The sequence below is a fragment of the Lagopus muta genome, chromosome 5 (genome assembly GCF_023343835.1).
Source record: "Lagopus muta isolate bLagMut1 chromosome 5, bLagMut1 primary, whole genome shotgun sequence".
Taxonomy (NCBI): Eukaryota; Metazoa; Chordata; class Aves; order Galliformes; family Phasianidae; genus Lagopus; species Lagopus muta.
Genome location: NC_064437.1, coordinates 1,677,435 through 1,697,252, shown reverse-complemented (window position 1 = coordinate 1,697,252; position 19,818 = coordinate 1,677,435). Strand labels below are relative to the sequence as shown.

Genomic DNA, 19,818 nt, shown 5'->3' with positions numbered 1-19,818 from the left:
GTCATAGTGCTGCTTCCACTTTCCAGTGATGAGGACTAGAATGCCCATTCTGCCCCACACATCTCAGCAAAGTATGTGCTATGCTTCAAGATTAACTCCTGAAGTTTGACCTGATGGTACACATAAAGGACAAAGATCCCACCAAAAAGGGTTTGGATTTTCTGGTGCTTTCTGCAGTCTAATAACTGCCACCCCCAGTTAGGACACATGGATTCCCCTACAGCCCTACAGGAGAACATCAAAAGTGACAGCACGTTGCTTTCTCCTTTCAAATTAATAGCAAAATTCCCATTGACTTCAGCAGGAGTACGGTTCGTTATGAGTCCTTCAAATGGAAACAGAAACATACAAAATACTAACATGATAAAACAACATTTCTGACCCTTTTATTTTTTTTTTTCACTTCAGTCACCTACAGGCTCATGAATATGAGTTCTTGTGGTTTGCAACTTCTGCTGTGTTTTCAAGGTTATATCACAAAGATGAAAAGAAAATAATCAGGAGACGTTTTAAGCTTTTCCTGTTAATTTTTTATCTGTGGTGTGAAGGACAAGCTGTCGCTTTTGGTTTTGCTTTTCAGCTTCTTCAGTGAGCTCAGTAGTATGAGTAAGAGCAACTATGTACTGTTAAGAAAAACCCATGGCCATTTTTCAGACATTCTGCACTTACCTCATTCGATAATAGAGCCGATGCGATGTCTTTTCGTCTATCTTAAAGACCTGGTTTGGTGCATACCACAGCTTTCTGTTCTCATCAAACAGTGCAAAGAGATTATGGCACAGAGGAGATATAGCTGTCAGAGGGAAGTAAGGAAGCATGTCAGTTCACAAGGCTACAAACTACATGCACACTCCAAAAATACAAATGCATCTGATTGTGCAACCTATACGACACAAAGAAACTGACACTGGGATGAGCTTAAAGCAAGCATGAGAAAGACATGACTAAAGGGAAGATGCAAACTGCATACTGGCTGACTCCACTGGTTCTCAGGTATGAAACAGTCTGACATTTCAGCTATTCCTAGCATGAAACTTATGCTGAAGTTGTGATTTTGCTGAGGCCCAATGAGAAGAGGATGAAGAGAAGTCTTAACAAATTTCATCTTTTCCAGATCACAGAAATGGGTGTTTTAAGAAAACTACAACTCTGTTCTCAGTTTCACTTGATTAATAAATTCTGCTCCCATCATTGATAGAGAAGATTTTGGGGAAATATTCAAAATCGCTTCTCACCAGCAAAGAGGCACAAAGTGTAATGTGTCATTTTTCCATTCACTGCTAATTCAGCAGAGGGTTTTCCAACAAGGAACAGAGTCTAACTGGTAGGTCTAGGCTGACGTGCATTAACCTTTGCATTTACACCACCTCAGAGAGAAGCAGGTTATGGTTTCCTTCCAGAGGTACAGCTGTTTCAATTCCTTGCTCCTGTTTCCTGTTCAGTAAGAGGCAGTGCCTTTGTGCAAAAGCCCTGTCTGGGCAAGCAGCTCTGCTCCATGCATGTGCCTACGTGCCTTTCTGAATCGGTGCCAACGGCAGAGTCCTACAGAGCTCAGTGAAACCGTTTCTGTTTCAAATCGAGGAGGGAGAGATCAAAAGCGAAGAAGACGAGGAAATCAAATCTGAATAACCTAATGGTGAAGCTGACAGCAGGTGGGGCTGGGCAGCCACAGCTTTCTGCAGGCCAACCAGCAGCATGCAGATGCCAGCAGAGGTGTAACTACCCAAGCTGCAACTTGCAGCAGAGACCAACATCTCCAGCTTGCTGCAAATGGGTAAAACTTTTGTATCGTACAGCATCTGCTGTGGATTTAGCAAAGGCCAAGAAGAGGCAGACTGAAGTTCCCTTAAGGAAAGCTCACCTAACGTCACTTCTTTAAAGGTTTTAAATTTCTGACAGAAATTACTGGCAGCAATTGCACAGCCTATGGGTTCACAGCTCTATAAACAGCAGCAGCTCATGGCTCCCACGTGCTGACACAAACAGGTGTGCCTTAAGCTGTCCTCATTTTCATTAAAACTACTCAAAAGCAACATGAGGACTTATTTGATGAGATCTGTCCTTCAGACTTCCATCATTCCTCTCGTTGGAATGGAAGAGAAGTAACTAGGGAAATAAACTGGAGGATACTCAGTCAGAAGAACCAAGGTGACATGGGAAAGGAAAACATTGGAGGCCGCATCCGCCCAGAAGCAGGCAGGTAGCCTGTTTGTATGGCCAGCTTTACCACTCCCAGATCATTGAATAGTAATTGGTGTTCCAGGAAGCCTGTGGAATACGACATTTGGACTTGGGGGAAGGAGGGATGACACAGAGGACCTCAGGATTGCAAATATAGAAGCACACTAGAACCTAGATTCATAGGTTTAAACATAGATTAAATCTGCTGATTCCAATTGAATAATGAAACACTATTTTGCTGGGTCAAGGAACACAGTGACAAAGCAAGACATTTTCATTATACATTTCTGTATGACCACAATTGTACACAATTGAATTGAAAAAGAGTTTAGAAAACTTTACTGGTGAATTATTAATTCTATGGATATTGTAACTCTGCAAAGGAGTGTTAGGCAATAAAAGAGAAAATTAAAACTGGGAAAGCAGCAAATTGATGTCTTTTCTCTCATTAGCCCTCTCCAAAATAACATGGAACACTTACTAGCTAGTGTCATAAGTAAAAACATCTTTATGTAACTTATTTGCATACTGTGTCCTCCTAAAGGAAGGACATGATTCCTGATTCCATCCCACTAAAAGAAAATAAATGCCAGTATCTGCCAGAAGCCAGGCTGGGAGATAATCATCTTACATGAATCTCAGGAGACTCTCTGCCATCTCTTCTACTCTGCACAGTTTAAGAACTGCCAGAGCAGCCCTTGGCAAAGATTTCCATCCTGAACAATACACCACGCATGTTTGTCCTATGATCACTGACTTATGCTCAGAGAAGGATGCATCACTTGTAATACTGTCAGCCTTGTCATTGACAACTCATACAAAACCCATATACTCACAGCACTTCTGGGCAGCTTCAATGCACAGCTCCTCCGAGGTAAACTCGCCACTGGTGTAACAAATGGGGCTTTTATCTTGCAGGTAGAAAAGTATTTCTAAGCCCTGATGCTGAGCTTCCAGGTTTACTTCGCTCTTCTTTGTGCTCCTCATTTTTGCACAGAAAGTCATGGCTTTGCAGTCTTCTTTTACGTTTAGATACTGAAAGTAGAGGAAAACCAGTTAAAGAAAACACTGTGAAGGAGAGTGTGATTGATTTGGCTCCATGCTTCTAGTTGTTAGCTCAGTATGCAAGTACTCCATATCAAACAGAAAAAAAAAAAAAGAAAAAATGTGACTGAAAATAGACTATTTAGGTCACAGAATGAATAAAATGCAATTCATAGATAAGAGATCGCTGAAAGGCAAAAAATTCAGAGCTAAGTTTGGCTCTAAGTTTTGGTTCATCCTTATTTCTTGTGAAAATCCTTGTCAGTACACAAATCTGGTGCTAGTGAACACTGTGACAGGGTAGGCAAAGCATTTCTCAAGCTTCTCATATCAGTAACTCAATTATTCAAAACCAGCACTTTTCATAAATGAGGGGAAAGGTGAAGCAAGAAATCTCAGTGGTTATTCTGTTTCTGGTAACAGCTTAAGTTCTGGTGGTTCCACAGCTATTCTGAAAGGTTTATTTTCTTACCATGAAGCAGGAATAACTTTCACATCCTTAAGCACCTAAATGACTGGAAAACAATTACTGACTACTCCAGGCTGGCTGATACAAACAGTACCACGAACATTTCCCTTAAAAAAATTACCTTCTGTTTTTACAATCTGCTCTAACATGCAAATATTTCTGAAAGCTTTCTCCCCTCTCACCTTTTGGTTTTTATTTTAATACACTTGAGATATCACAGTGAAACGGGCTTTTACTGGAGAGCTGTTTTTATAGTTACTTCTCCCCCCCAAGTGGGTAAAAGTAGCACTAAGGAGGTTTAATGACATCCCTCACACGCTGCCAAGAAGGATCCAAGGGAGCTGTGACTCGAAAGGAAAGGCGCGTGGCATTTTGTGTCTGGTACTTAAATAGAAAGAGCAGAAAGGAGCTGGGTGACCACAGACTTCAGCTATTGTGGGGTCCGTGCTCCACTTTTTACTCAACTTTAGCTCAATCAGTAACAAAAGCCCAAACCACCAATTCTGCAATTTACAAACATAATCCTCCCACCGAAAACCAAGCAAAGCCAAACCTCAGAAGCCAACACACCTGCATTTATGTGTCTGTCTGATCCTCAATGTGGCTGAAACAGATTATCTTCACGCTCTCCAAGAGTAACTCGTGTCTGGCTGGGAAAAAACAGTCAGGAATTAGTTTGTACAGTATTTCAGGCACCAAATACACCATCAGGCTGACAAAAAGCCACCTGCAATCAATTCAGTGGGATCTTTCCATTAATAGACTCAAGTCTGGTTGAGCACCTAGGGGTGCACTCTGCAGCCCATGTAAATCTGCTCACTTCTTTTGCCTCTTTGGATGCACAGATTGAGAGGCAAACCAACCCAGGGGGAAAGCCTCAACCACTTTAATATCTTTTCATATTTTCAGAGCATCAGCAATCTGTTTGGTGCCATACCCACGGCAGCCCTCAGCCGTGACTCAAAGGAGCATTTTTCCCTTAGCTTCATGGCTTGACAAGTCACTTCCTTCTTCCTATTTGTAACTGAATACTGGTAACTCTAATTCACTCCCAGCCCCTCCTTCCAAAGTATTGGGTTTTGTCCTTTATTGTTTTACTCTCCTTTGCCCTGTGGAAGATGCAGAGCTGTGGTCAAGTGATGGAGGATGAGGAAGTATCAGAGCAAGGCTGGCATCTCTCCTTGCTCACATGGGACACCGCAGTAACTCCCATGCCTCTGGCAGCAGAAACACCTTCCTATAGTTTTTCAGCCTTTTCTGAGACTACAAACAACCTCAGTACTCTGGAGCTGGCTTGCAAAACTACTCCCACCCAAAGTTACAGCTCACTGCTACCGCCTGAAGCAAACCAGGGAAATATCAACCCATCCGTGCCATTTTAATGCTAAATTTAAGGTTCCGTGCACATTTTCTCAGCAATGATACAGAGAAGCAGTAATTGAGAGTGTGATCATTGGAACATGCAAACAACCTGGTAATTATTTCTGCACAGCACCAGAAAATTTCAGTGCAAAAGCTCGAGAACGGAGCTGCAATCTAACTGAAAATACTCCCTTTTAAACAACATATCTGACAATTGAAACTCACTGTATTTTAATGTCTGTGTGGGCACAACATTACAAAGATTGCCTAGAGGCTTTAAAATGTGAAGGGAAATGTAAAACCGCTGCCTTCTTGCAGATCCATAAATCTAAACTGCTTTTCAACACAGCGTTCTTTGGGTTTGCTTAATAGCTGGTGCTGCTTCCCAATCACGACAGCGATTCCCAGAACACAAAAGAACCATAAGCACTGCTTCATCCCAATACTCTTCAGAGGACAAAGAGAACAAACCAATGTCCAATTTCCAGCTTGCTGTTTACCAACAAGTCTTCTAGATAGTCTTGCATTCAGTGCCAGGAATGCATCTTTTAACAAATGTATCCTAGAGTGTCCCACAAGTCTCCATTGGGATGCTGTGTTCCTTCTCTGAGCAGCAGCACATCCCCAGCCCCAGGCATTAACCCCCACCAAACTCTCCCTCTCGTGCTCTGCTGGTGAGCTTAGGACAGCAGCCCTCCCAGCTGGTTCATACCATGCCCTGTGGGTCTCATCCTGCACTGCAGCTCCATCTCCCAGCAATCCCCACAGCAAAAGGCTTCTCTGGCCATTGGAAATGCTGCTCGGTGCATACGTACACACTCGCCACCCTTGTGAAATGCCCTATTTTGGGGGCAGCACAGCAGGGAGAGCCAATTCCCAGCTCGGTGCACCCACCAGCACAGGGGGACAACAGTTTGTCCTTCTCGTGGGGTGATCAGCCATATGTGTGTGCACAAACCTACAGAAAACACCACAGCCGCCCAGTGCCAGCACTGACATCTCATTTCTTTGCACTGGGTCATCAAGCAGCCTGGACCCCACACAAATCTTTTTTTCCTCGTATACAAATGAGACCCTCATAAAATTGTGCTATCACGTTGCTCACAATTGGTTTGCTTCTGGTCTTAAACATTAGGACAAAGAAAAACTGACAGCTATCTGTTGAGAAATTCTGGTTCCTCCCTATAGCTTGCTGCAGCCAATTCTCCTCAGTGCACCAGAACAGTTCAAGCCCAATACTCCTAGCATTTCTAAGGAAAAAAAGACAAACACACAACACTTGAATAACTACTTCCAAACCTCTGTACGCCTCAAAGGTCAAGGAAAGAAAAGGGAAATAAATACTTTGAGTTTGACCCTGAGCAGAAGATGTCCATATGCTGGCATGGATGGGGAAAAGCCACAACATCTCCTGCCAAGCTGACACGTTCTGTACCCGGCGAAAGCCCACACCCTACGAAAATACCAAGATGCACAAGAAACCTTTCCCTTGAATAAGGAAAATGAAGATTAAATTGTCAGCTAGGAAGCACTTCAAGATGTCAGACACCACAACCAGCTCTAAGCTCCAACGGGCATTAATAAATCTCATCCCACAGGAGTTCAAAGAAAACTGTAGATTCCCATAGCTCCGGCTTCCTACGTTAGCAATAGACTTGTAAATCTAAGACTGGCCCAGGCAAAGGAAGCAAATGAAACCCCCACAGGCTTTGAGAAGTTACCCACCCAGCTCACATCCACACCCAAGTGAAGGCGCGCTGGGCTCAGAAACTCAGGTTTGCTTCCTACACATTTCGGGGTGCAAACAGGACATGGAGTGCCTGTTTCAAGGCAAAAGTCTCTAAAATGCAAGGAATGGAAAATCCCAGATAGCATCTGCCTAAACCAGAACCAGTTTTGTGCACCATTTTTTACGTTCTTCCTCTTTTTCTCTCTCACAGCCCGTTTAGTTTCTTGTTTCATGAGAAGGACACTGCAGGGGATGTTTATGGTTGCTTATGCTCGGAAACCAACACGTAGGCTTTCCTCAAGTGAACAGAGTGTGCCATTTTGTAGTAATAATAGTTTATGTCAGCTGGAAAGTTCTCAAATTCTTCTTTTCAATGCAGCAATAAAGAACCAGAGCACAGGCTGTACAGCACAGAGCATCCTCCTCATGCAGCACAAGCTATTAGATTGCTCTACATGACACATCTAAAACAAACCCGGGCGCTCTGCTTAACCACAAGGATAAAGGACACAGGACAAGAAGCAATGATCATGCAGCACATTAAAATCCCAAATCTGGGTGTCACGCCATGCTCCCTGAGCAGCCTTTGTCCTGCAAACACTCCCAGCTCCCCTCGGGTTTTTCTGTACCATTCATTCTGCGATACGACTGATGTATGTTGGACGTTTTGTTTTAAACATCGGGTTGACAGAGCACAGGGTGGAAATTTTCAGCAAAAAGTTAACATTAACATGCAGCAAAGTTCTTAGAACTGAAAAACAAGGTGCCCACCATCGGGTACATCGGCCAGCCTTTGCTATGCACACGCTGACATTACCAGATGTTCTATATTTCCATTTTCGGCCATCTGAACAGCAGAGGCTGCTGACTCCTATCGTGTTCACATCATAACTCCTTCAGACCAGACCGAGCGCTTTAAGAACCCACTCAGTTCACCGTCACACTGAGAACCAGCCGTGCTCATTTCCTGTGCTCTTCCAACTCAATTTCAACAACTTCTCTGAATTCTGTGACCTCACGTACGTGGGAAGAACTTTTTCAGCTCACCCATAAAGCTTTGTGCAAGTTTACCACTGCTATCATCCTGTAAGTGCTGCTGTAGATGTGCGTGCATGCACACAAACCAAGTCACATTTTCTCCCCTTCCAGCCTTGGACAGCCAGTGGGCTTCTCCTAGCTGGGCTGGTGTGGAAGGAATAGTGACCAGTGATGTTTATAGCTTGCTTCTTCTGAAACGTAGATGTGTATTAAATCCTTTCTCATCCACTGTTTCTGGTGAAGTAACAACTTTAAATTAGACAATTTGTTATTATATCCTTTTATTGTGTTTTATTAAACACTTCTCACCTAAACCAGTATCGCTTCCATGGAATCACAGAATGACTCAGGGTGGAAGGAACCTTACAGATCATCCAGTTCCAGCCCCCTGCTGCAGACAGCACTGCCTAGCAGCAGATCAGGCTGCCCAGGATCCCATCCCACCTGGCTTCAGGCAGCTCCAGGGATGGAGCATCCACAGCTTCTCAGGCCAACGTCACTATGCTCTGGGTAAAGAATTTCCTCCTAACATCTAACCTAAATCCCCTAAATTTTAAAGCTATGCCCCTTGCCCTATCATTATTAGACCATATTAAAAAAAAAATCAGCCTCCCTCCTGCTGATGAGCTCCTTTCAAGTGCTGGAAGGAATTCATATCAAATTTTGACCCATCTTGGAAAGGTACCACGCAACTACATAAGTTTTATGTCACTACTGTGTAGCCAATACTTCCAAACTTTATATGCACAAACTAGATAAAATTCTCTATTTTCTTCCCATAAACTAATCACTTTAAAAAAAAAAAAGAGCTTTATTACTAAGATTGATGCAAATGGAACTGGAGGGGGATTCCAGGCTGAAAGAGGATGGACAGCTTGTTTTTATTTCTGCCTGGGGAATGACATTAACAATCCCTTTCCTACTCTGTGCTTCTTCCCTGCTGCTCACTGCTGTCCCTCTGTCTGCACCTCTCAGAGGTGATGGAAGCACTCTGGCAAGGAGCCACACCATCTTCCTAGCAATGAAGCACATCTTCAGGAAACTCGGCCTCTTCCTGGTGGCACAGCACTGATTGAAGGGGTTTCCTGAAGTTCAGTTCTGATGCGTGGAAAAGCTTGCATGAAAATCAGTTGGTGTGGTAAAGATCTCCTAATCTATGTTTTCTTGGGTGAGCAAGTGGTAAGGGTGTGCTGCAGAGGAGAACAAGCTGTAGGTGTTGCACAGATCTGCCAGAAAGACAGGAGTGGAAATGAAGAGAGAAAGAATGGAAGAAAAGCCACAAAAGCCCATTACAGCATTCCCTCCGTGCCAGCAGAAAGACTACAGGGGCCAAGGTCATCATGCAGCTCTCTGCTGTGGGTGTCAGGGCATCTCAAATGTAACAGGGGGGCGAGGGGGGGACTCAGTGTCCAACAATGTGCTGGGACTTTTAAAGACCTTCAGCACTTCCCTGCTTCCTGCAGAAAGCACCCTGGCAATCCAGGGCCCTTTTGCTCCGGAATACTGATGTGGGAGCAACCAGCAGCATTCCCACAGAGCCACCAGGATGGAGGTGAAGCACTTGGGTTATCCATCACCTTCCGGAGGAAGCTCTGTAAATGAAACCGCTCCTCTCTTTATCCAGACAGGATCAGGAGGTCATCATCACTTCGTGCTGCTCCTGAGAGTTAAAGTCCAACAGACTGCACCATGCTGAAATGTGCCAGGAGGAAAGCTGGCATCGAAGGACTCACCAGGCGCCTACGTGCCACAGTCTACCCATCTCCAGCCTATTTATTTATTTGCAAACTTCAGTTGTTCAGCAGTATGCAGGCAGAGAGGGGATGAACCACAGAACCTGGACCTACCACACTGGCACTGAGCCATTTCACACTGGCACTTTTCCACTGGTTGATTATTTAGACTTTGCATGTACCTGAGAAGTGACTGCTTGTGTCCCACCTCTGCAAAACTACTATACCTCCATTTGCATAATAAAGAGATGATACATCCCTTCATGGCCATCTCTATGATCCACTGGTGATCCTCAACAGGGGATATGACATTTTATTTGCTTTTAAAGAAAGAAACCTGAGGTTTACAATGGCGGAAGCTGGACTTCCGATCCTGCCTTAGATCTCTAGTAAGAATCAAACCAGAACAAGCGAACAGCTGATGCCTAGCAAAGGTAAGGCTGGTTGAACAGCACCTGAAAACTATCATCATGCTTCTCCTGCAAGCCAAAAGAGGAGAAATTAAATGACTTACCAAGGCAATCAGCACCTACGCTAGCAACCAGTGTGGGTCTGCAACTTGGCTGCCTCTAACACGAGGCAGAATTAGCAGCAGTTTCTCCAAACACCAAGGGGATGAGTAAGCAGGCTTCACGCACGCTGCAGCTTTCTGGTTCGTGAATATGTAAAGCATGCAAAGAGGCTGGGACATTATGGTGACCACAGAGCTACTGCAGAACTGCCCTTGGCTGACTGCCCCCAGCTGCTCGCAGCCCGCTCGAGCAAAGCTCCCAGCGCAGGAACCATGCTGGGTCACTTCTCTTGTGGTCAGCCCCGTAGCCACTTCCTTGCAGCAGCTACAGACGTCCTTAACCTTTTTCATTTTCAAGTCACAAAATGGAGCCCCTCGTTCCAGTTCTCTCTGCCCCTTCCTTCCTTCTGCCCTGAGCTTGGAGTGCACATGGGGGCACCAAGGAGCACCAGCCCCCCTACGCACCCTGCGTCTGAGCACCACGTGCATGAGGGCATCTTAGATAAAGGGGAATTAACACAGCAAAAGTTCCTTACTCACAGAATCACAGAATCACCCGGGTTGGAAGGGACCTCAAGGATCATGTAGTTCCAACCCCCCTGCCTAGCAGGGCCACCAAACATACGCATTCAGATCAGGTTGCCCAGGACCCCGTCCAACCTGGCCTTAAACACGTCCAAGGACGGGGCATCCACAACCTCCCTGGGCAGCCCGTTCCAGGGCCTAACCACTCTCCTAGTAAAGAACTTCCCCCTAACATCCAACCTAAATCTTCCCTCCTTCAACTTAAAACCATTTCCCCTAGTCCTGCTGTTGTCAGCCCTTTTGAAGAGTTTACTCCCCTCCTGGGTGTAGGTTCCCTTTAGGTACTGAAGGCTGCCATGAGGTCACCCCGCAGCCTTCTCTTCTCCAGGCTGAACAAGCCCAACTCCCTCAGCCTGTCCTCATAGGGGAGGTGCTCCAGCCCCCTGATCATCTTAGTCGCCCTCCTCTGGACCCTTTCCAAAATCTCAATGTCACACACACAATTTTGTGAAAATCTCAATGTCTTTCTCTCCTACTCAGAGGAGGGATTTGCCCAGTGCCATCCTTCAATAGGGCTGAGGTGCCCAAAAGCTCCTCGAGAGCAGCAGGAATGGGCAGCAGGAATTCCTGGCAGTAAGGAGCATCCTCAAGTCAACTACGGAAGCCCCCAGAACAATCTAAGCCATCAGCATCCCTTTGCATTGTCACTGGGTCAAAAAGAAGTACCACTAACCTACTGCAATTAAATCACTAACAAAAGCTTCAACAGTTTCAAATATCTGGTCAACATCTACTCCGCACACGGCAAGAACTCCTCAGATAGTTTTAGCTGCAAAGATTTCTGGTGCTCACAGGCTTCCTGCGGTGGCTTTGCACTTTAGTAAGTGTTTTTTGATGGTTTGCCTTTTTTTTTTTTTAAACTTCTTTTTCTTTTCTCTTTTGTTTTAATGTGGTGAGAAGATCATTTTAAAGCTCACTCTTAAGGGCCCACAATTCAAAACAGGCTATAAACAAAAGCAAACAAAACATGACCAGTTATCTTTGTCCTTCTGCACAGAGCAAAACCACCAACAAAGACATCTACAAACCAATAAACATTCTTTCTATAATACACTTGCAAAACCATCCAATTTCACAGTGAATCTTGCATTTGCTACCAGCAGCAAGAGCAACTTGGCCTTAAAAGTCTCTCAACCCTCTCAGCATTCTTTGATTTCCTGTTTTTAAGCTAAAATCATCTTGCTGTAATGGTAACCCCAAAGATAGAACACAACGTGCCACCATTCTGGATGGAGAAGACAGAACCATAGACTCATTCAGGCTGGAAAAGTCCTCTGAGATCCCAATCCACCCCCATCCCACCTCCACATGCCCACGTCCTTCAGTGCTACATCCCAACAGCTCTAACACCCCCAGGAAGGGTGACCCTAACCCCCAGGGCAGCCTATGCCAGAGCTGACTGCTCTTTGGAGAAGAGATTGCTCCTAACACCCAGCCTTTCTTTGATATAATGCACAATAACAGCTAACAAGGCAGCTCTGGGATGCAAGGGGCGAAGCCAGCTTTTCCTCCCCTTATGGTTGGGTGGTACAGAAACAACCCCAGGGTTAAGGATGGTGCCTCAGCTGAAGGCCTTGTGAACACAAAGCTCCAGCACAACACCTTAAAAAGCTTAAAATGATTTAAAGCACGGCCATCTCTGTGGAGGGGCAGGTGCTCCTGGAGCAGAGATATTGCCAATTGCAGCTGCATGGTCCCACATGTCACAGTGCAAAAACATCCCTACCATTCACCACACGTGGTAAAGCAGAACAGGAATGGAGTGATGAGAAAGAAATCAGTAGGCTTCAGCTCTGAGCACAGACCACGTCTGGTCTTACCAACGAGGCTCCAGATTAATCACTTTGGCAAAACCTTTAAGGAACCTTTCTACTCTGTGAGCACCAAACGTGTCCCCAACCGCCTCCCCTGCTGCCCTCCCCATGCCCCCAGCAATAGGGCGTCTTTCTGCCCACTGCTCAGCCCAGCTGGGCCAGGGAACACGTGGCTGCAATCAGCAAACTACAGAAACCCAGAACGAAACACCAACAAGGAAGAACACCCAGATGGCATTGCTGAGCCCCAGGAGACTCCAGGAGAACCTCCCCCAGCACAGCAAAAGTCACCAGTGGGAAGAAATATTTACCTTCAGGTTTCCTCTCCACCTCCTTCCTCCCAGCACACACATGAGGTGGCAATGCTACTTACTAACATTGACATGGCTCTCCTTCACTGCAGACTACAGCTGGTCTTTCCGCACAGTGTGAAGTCCAACTACCAGAAAAAAAGGTGCTTCTGGGTCTAGAAAGTCAGAGGTGCTGCTCCCAAAGACAGCACTACAACTCTCTCCGCCCGATATAAGCTGCATTATAAGTTCTTTTATCTCATGCAAACTACCACCTACATTTGAAAACACATCTGCTCCACAATAGATTATTTCTGCTGCTGATGAGATAATTTATACACAGATGTTTGCTTGCAAAGGAGATCCCAAGAGGTGCTATGGGAAGCCATGGACATGAGGCTGATTTACAGAAAGGCAAATGTCACAGTTCTGAAGCAGCCAGAAATAGAGGGCAAATGTTTTAACAGAGGTAGACACAGCAAGGAGGAACTATGACTTAATTGCTGAAAGTCTTCAGGCTAACATTGCAATAAACAATAAGCAAAAAAAAAAAGCTTGGTTTTCCACATGTGTGCGCAAGAGAGATGGTAAAAAGAAAAGGAGCAATAAAGAGCTTTCCAAAGCAGAGAAATTCCCACAGAAAGTTACTGGACTACCCTGGTTCAAACTATGTTAACCGTCATCACTATTTGGACAGCAAATAGAAAAGATGTTCTAAGTTTAGACAAGCTGGAGGAGAGGGGCTGGCTTAGCACTTGGTGTTATAAAACACCAAAGCTGGGAACAGGGCCCAGATGCAGGGACAAGAAAGTGCTGTGCTGTCACAGAGCACCCACTTGCCAAGGGGACACAGTGGCACACTCATACCTGCATGTATTTTTCAGAAGACATGCGTGACTGGAAATGCTGTTAAGACACCGTTTTAATGAGTGGAAAATGCAGTTTGTTATTGCTCCTCTGTTGCGATAAAGACACACAGCAATTACTGTTTTATTATTGCCTGATCAGCAGAGTGCATCTGTGAAATAGCAGTAAACACTTTTATTATTGTTAGTCAGAGGAAGGAGCCCCAGCTAGCTGATGGGCTTGTCAGAGCAAAGTGAAGGAGGACTCTGAGGTCTCCCTTCTCCTCCATCCACTGCTTTGTTTCTGCTCTCAGAGGCCTTGTTGGGGAGTGCAGGGAGCAGCTCAGCCTCAGATCCCTGCCAGGGCTGCGGTGCTACACCTTGCAACCCTGCACTACGGACCTCTCCCTTGGATAAGGCATACCAAGGGCTGCAAGCATGAGAGAAATAGAAAACAGTGCAGAAAATGGCCATTACAAAGAAACAATCAGTGACAGATCTTGAAACTGCTTTATTTTCAGTCTCTGCCTGAAAAGTCTCCTGAAAGAGCTGAGATGGCTACGCCGCTCCTGTCCCACAGATGAGCAGCACAGCTAACAGCTGCTTAAGGAGCCTGCTCTGCCCTTTGCTTATCTAGGGGAGTCTCAGGTGAACTGTTTGTTAAAGGCAGCTCAGGTCAGAATGCACTTCCCAGCAGGAGCTGAGAGTCCTTGCACGTTGCCCATTTTCCCCACGCACAGACAAAAGGCACCTGCCTTTGAGCTGGATGCCATTTGCTCCTTTTATTGCCAATCTAGACAATTAAGCCCAAGACACTTCTTGCCTTACCCCAAATCAGAAACCTGAAGCAGGCCAAGCGAGGCTGCTGAGCCTTTCCTTAGACTGAAGAGGGACCTCACATCTGTAGCCACACTCACTTCTTTGGACTGGAGATTCAAATGCTGGATAAGCAGATTCTTCCCCAAAACTTACTTCAGTTTACTTGTAATTATTTTTATATTCTCAGGCCTTAATGAAACCTTACATAGCCCTTCTCCCTTTATGGAGAGAAGTTTATGGCATACCTCCCATGGGGAGATAAGCCCCATGCATCACCTGTAAGAGTGATAAACAGCTACAGATCTCATTTTCAGTCCTTATTCTCAGATCTGTAATAAGAGTTAAAAGTGGAAGAAAAAAACAAACACATTTTACACAGCTGCAGGATTGTTTCGTCCTAAAAATCAAATACAAGTAAATGAGCAGAAGTCAGTTAAAACAGAGGAAGACAATCAGTAAAAGCCAGATGAAGCTACTTTGGAGGCTTGGGTAGACAACTCGAGCTTTACCAAATAACAAGGTGAACAAAATCAAATCAACAAATCAAATAATGAACTTGACCCGAAATGGCTCTCCAATATTGATATCTCCATATCTCCAAATCCCCAATATGGAATAGCCGTGGTGTTATGAAAGCCAGGCTGCCAACTGCTGCAACTAAAGGCTCATCTAACAGTTGGTATCAGTTTGAAATAGTCGAACACCCTGCTGCTCACCTAGGGTTGTTTGAATCTCTCAAGATAACAAAAGTAACCAACAAATTAGTGTTTAAGCAGAGGCAGACCTTGCCACAAGCAGCTTGTTAGACAGGAACATGGCTGGGAAGGAACCTGTAAATCAAGTCTACTCCTTCACCATCACCAAAGCAGCTGACATCAGCAGCCAGCCCGCCTGCACACACCTGGGCTCATCAGTTGACAAACCAGCACAGTGCCTCAAGATACAATCAGAGGCTATGGACTCATTACAGTAACAAATTTTTTCAGCAGAGAGCAGAGAACTTGATGAATATCCATCGATATCCAACTTAATTGTGAGCGTTATGGCCTGGCAGGGTGTGCTAGTCACAATCAAGAGAACTGATGGAGCGCATCTTTTCACAGAATGGCCTGGGTTGGAAGGGGCCTCAAGGATGATGAATCTTCAAACCCCTCCTCCCCCCTCCACACAGGGCCACTAACCTCCCCATTTCACAGCAGCCCAGGCTGCCCAGGGCCCCATCCAACCTGGCCTTGAACACCTCCAGGGATGGACGGGGCATCACAGCCTCTCTGGGCAGCTGTTCCAGCACCTCACCACTCTCATAGCAAAGAACTTCCTGACATCCAACCTCAATCTTCCATCCCTCAACTTCAAACCATTTCCCCTTGTCCTGCTGTTATCTACCCTTTCAAAGAGTTGATTCCCCTCCTGTTTACAGGCTCCCTTCAGGTACTGAAAGGCTGCAGTTGAGTCATCCCACAGCCTTCTTTTCTCCAGGCTGAACAAGCCCAGCTCCCTCAGCCTCTCATCTTGTCAACTACCAGCCATATCCTAGTATTGTCATGTCAAGCAAGCGAAGTATTTGCATTCCAATCATTCAATCTCTTAAACAAATACACAGAGTATTTTTAACTAACCAGATAAACTAAGTTTTACTTGTTGACCTCAGAGTTGTGTCAACAGCAGTTCAAAGGTAGTAAAACACGTCACTAGCTCTGGAGTACAGCACTGAGCAGTGGGTTGATTTTCTTTTCAGGAGTCCTGTCTGTGTAATGGATGTTAGAGTTAGCTGCAGATTTCAGAACCATCCCACTGATGGTTTGGTCACAGAATGACTGAGGTTTGCCATTATGCTTCTCTGTACTCAGATGGACTCTACTGTGGCTAGCACCTGATACAGAGTTAGGGCAGGATCCCATCCCATACAACAATTTGAATCTGGCAGTCTAACACTTTTTCTGCCTAGAAAGTCTTACACATCTTCTGGTTTACAAATCCAATCTAACACTTCTCCTGAATTTTGGTAAGGCTGAATCATCTCACGCTTATTTATGATTCACTGATTTATCTCTTTAGGGAGCATTTGCTTGTCCTATTTGCATTGCTGTTGCATGGTAACTTGGTGGTCTCCCCTTTAACAATGAAATCATCCCCCTGTGAGTATCATAAAACTTACAAAAGCTGTAAAAAAATTGAGTCACATATACTTCATACTTCAGAATAACAAGTGGAACTCTTTGAGATCTAATGAGATAAGAAGGTCTGTGGAATAATCTTGTATTATTCATACGTACTATCACATTTTCAGGAGTCTACTAGCATTCCTAAGAGCACCTTTATAATATGGAAGTTTACAGCAGCTTACAGCAATTTCATAACAGTTTATGTCCAGTCTTCACCATTCACTTTCCAACCACAGCTTTGTTTCAGTCCTTTAGAAACCCACTGGAGCAGGCGTTGCTCAGCTGCAGCCCTGCAGCCCTCCTTCCCCCTTGGTATGCTTTGGATTCAGGAGCATTACATTGCCGCAATGGTTTGACACCAACAAACCAGCAGGCACTGCTTTGCCTCTTCCTGCTGGGGAGTCCCAAGGCAGAGCACACACAGCAGGTCAGCCTTGCTTCCCTACGGGCCAACAACCAAAAGTTATCTCAATTTTCACAGCCCAAACAGGCCCAGCTTAATGCAGTTCTGCCAAAAAGCCTCCAGCCTCAAGAACTGCAACCAAACTTCACTCCTTAGCTCCGGTGCCAACACGCAGCTCAGCTATCCTGGCTGTGCGTTGGAAGCTATTGTCAGCAGCATGAAAAGAAAGTGATTGCCAGCCAGCACAGGGGTTGCACTGCTGCAAACAGCACCCACGCTGCAGCCATTTCTGCAGCCATGCCAGGAGCTGAGGATGGCAGGGAACGGCACCTGCAGAGCTGTACAGCAGCAAATCCACAGGCCATGCTCGTGCCCCTTCGTTGGCTGAAGCCCCAGTCTTCACTCAGCAGCAGTAAACAGGAAGCCAGCACTGAACTCCACGACATATACGTGCACCCTGAGCAACCTCCCTTACTTCTTCCTCCTACAAATGCAGCTGTCAACATCTGTACAGAGAATATTTCTGTCTGACAAGAAGTGAGTCAGGGCTGCACCTTACTGGAAATAGAAGCTGCCGAGGTGAACTTGCTGCTTTCCCAGGAAAGGCAGCACTCAAAGGACAACGTCAACTGCAATCAGAGTTCTCCTACAGAAGAGCTCTGAATTGGACATTCACTGCAGCTAAAAGCTAGAAATGCTTTTAAAATAGGTCACGTCCCTTACAACAGAGCTCTGCCTGGTGAGGTGGAGAAGCATCCCTAGGTACCACCACACAACTCACCACCACCTGCCTTGTGCTGCAGCTGTGCCTCTGCACACTGGCTGTAAGGACAGGTCTCAGCACCAATTTACACCTGTAACACCAGGCTGATGCTGCGAGTGCTGGGCTGCAGGACTTCTGAAAGCACGAAGCACGATGAGCACAAAGATGATGCCAAGATCTAAACATCTCAGAAGAGGCAGGACTGAAGACGTCACTCCAAATCAATAAAGTAAGCCGCTGCCATGAAAAGCAGCTTGAAGATCTAACAGCTTTTAACTACTTTCCTGTAAAGAGCTTCGTACAGTAAATATGAGCAAGCAAATATTAAAAATAGCTAAGCAGGGGCAGCCTTGTTAATCGCTGTTAGCAGTGACTCAAACACGATGACTCACCCTGAGCACCTCCTTCATACCTACTTTCCCAGAGCTGGCTGGAGCTGCTCTCCATGTACAGACTGGACATGGTCACTGCCAGCCCTGGGACCTCTGAGATGTGCTCCCACACCCAACACTCCCCCCATTTAAGTTTCATCAGAGTTTTGTACAAATTCATTCCACCTTTAACGATTATCAATAAATAAATGACTCGTGGGATTACGCTACAGGGCACTGAAAGCCAACACTAACAAGAATGAAAAATCATGAAGTTCTCATCATTAAATCACTCCCAAAAAGTTCTACAGGCAATTACCAAGCACCTCATTTTAGCAAATACCTTTTAATCTCTCCGTTCTTTCCTGCTGCAGCCATGCTGAGTTAATGAGCTGCTCTAACACAACCTTCAGAGAAGTCCACACATTGGCTATGCAGGCTGTGTGAATGCAGCACGAGCTGTTCTTTGTTCAAATCACACAAAAAAAAACCAAACTCAAGCAGATAAAACCCTTTTGAAGCACACTGTAGTCTTACTTACAGGAGTTTACAGGAAGTACCGGTCAGAGATGGGGAATTTCCATCTAGTTAAGTTTGTAACTTCTACACTTTGACTGTACATTTACGATCAAAACATCAGAAGAGAATGGAAAAGCCAACACAAGAGCTTAGCAGCACCTGTGCAATCAAGACTAATCAAGATGCTCACAACTATAATCCACTGCATGTACACTGTAGGTGGTAATATGTGATTTGGACACTTACATACATCAGCACTCCTCCAGAACTACTGATATGCTAAAAAAACATATATACCAAAGTCTTTGTCTGACTTACAGTAACACACTGATGCATTATATACATATTTTTTATTCCCATGTATTAAGAGACCATTAATAAGACAACCAGGGGAAGAAGAAAGAGAGGTCAATGGCAGCAACCAATGCACAGTAAGTTCATTGGCACACAGCCTCCAGAAATGATGTTGGATTTTGTATGACATCCTTTCTTCTCACGGACAAAACAACCAGAAGCATTTTGTGGGGGCACAACACCAGGGGAGAAACAAATGCACGAGGAGAATCACAGCCCTAAAGCATTGCAGAAGCTCTAGCTATTTTAGGGAAGACATAGGCTGCGGAGTGCTGTATCTGCACTACTTTGCTAGCTACTGCATGCATGAACTCTCCTAGTAACTTCTCTATCATACCGTGCCCATCTTAAAATTGACTCCTTCCTGCTCTTCACCACCAGAACAAGCCTAAACAACTTGGTTTGGGGGCATGTTTGTTCAGAAGAAAGTGAAGGCAGACGAGCGTTATGCCGACACTGACCCATTAGCTTGGCTATCAAATGGCATTTGTCTGCTTTCAAACTCAACTGAGGCTCACAGCGATAAACTCCAAGCTCAAGCTGTCAAGTCAGAAAAACAGGAACTGTGCTCAAGAGCTGGGGTTTCGTATTTCCCCTTTTCTACTTGATACCAGAACTAACAATATATTTGGCATCTAAGACACCACGAGACAAAAAGTGTTCTGAATTTAGGGAGGAGAGGAAGAGGCGCACTTGAAATCAGCTCTCTGCCGTGAAGCCAGGGCTCTAACTTTCAATAGAGAGAGTGGATTCGTACAGTGCTTACTCCTTTTTGTAGTTCTATGAGTGTCAACACACAGAAGAGTGAACACAGCCCCAAAGC

General features: G+C 45.2%; 1 protein-coding gene across 3 annotated transcripts in view; it reads right to left on the bottom strand.

Annotated features, from left to right (window-relative positions):
• The window catches only part of JAK1 (Janus kinase 1), a 55,925-nt gene that overhangs the window by 22,741 nt on the left and 13,366 nt on the right, over nucleotides 1–19,818 (bottom strand). Inside the window, exons 1-4 of one of the 3 annotated variants that reach the window (XM_048944275.1) lie at nucleotides 18,466–18,598; nucleotides 4,265–4,344; nucleotides 3,018–3,216; nucleotides 670–793 (exon numbers count right to left, since the gene is read on the bottom strand). In XM_048944275.1, the coding sequence (XP_048800232.1) occupies nucleotides 670–793; nucleotides 3,018–3,216; nucleotides 4,265–4,270 (329 nt within the window). In that variant the 5' untranslated portion in view covers nucleotides 4,271–4,344; nucleotides 18,466–18,598. Of the gene's footprint in view, nucleotides 1–669; nucleotides 794–3,017; nucleotides 3,217–4,264; nucleotides 4,345–18,465; nucleotides 18,599–19,818 lie in introns of those variants that run through there. The other 2 variants (XM_048944274.1, XM_048944273.1) reach the window with 2 other exon arrangements.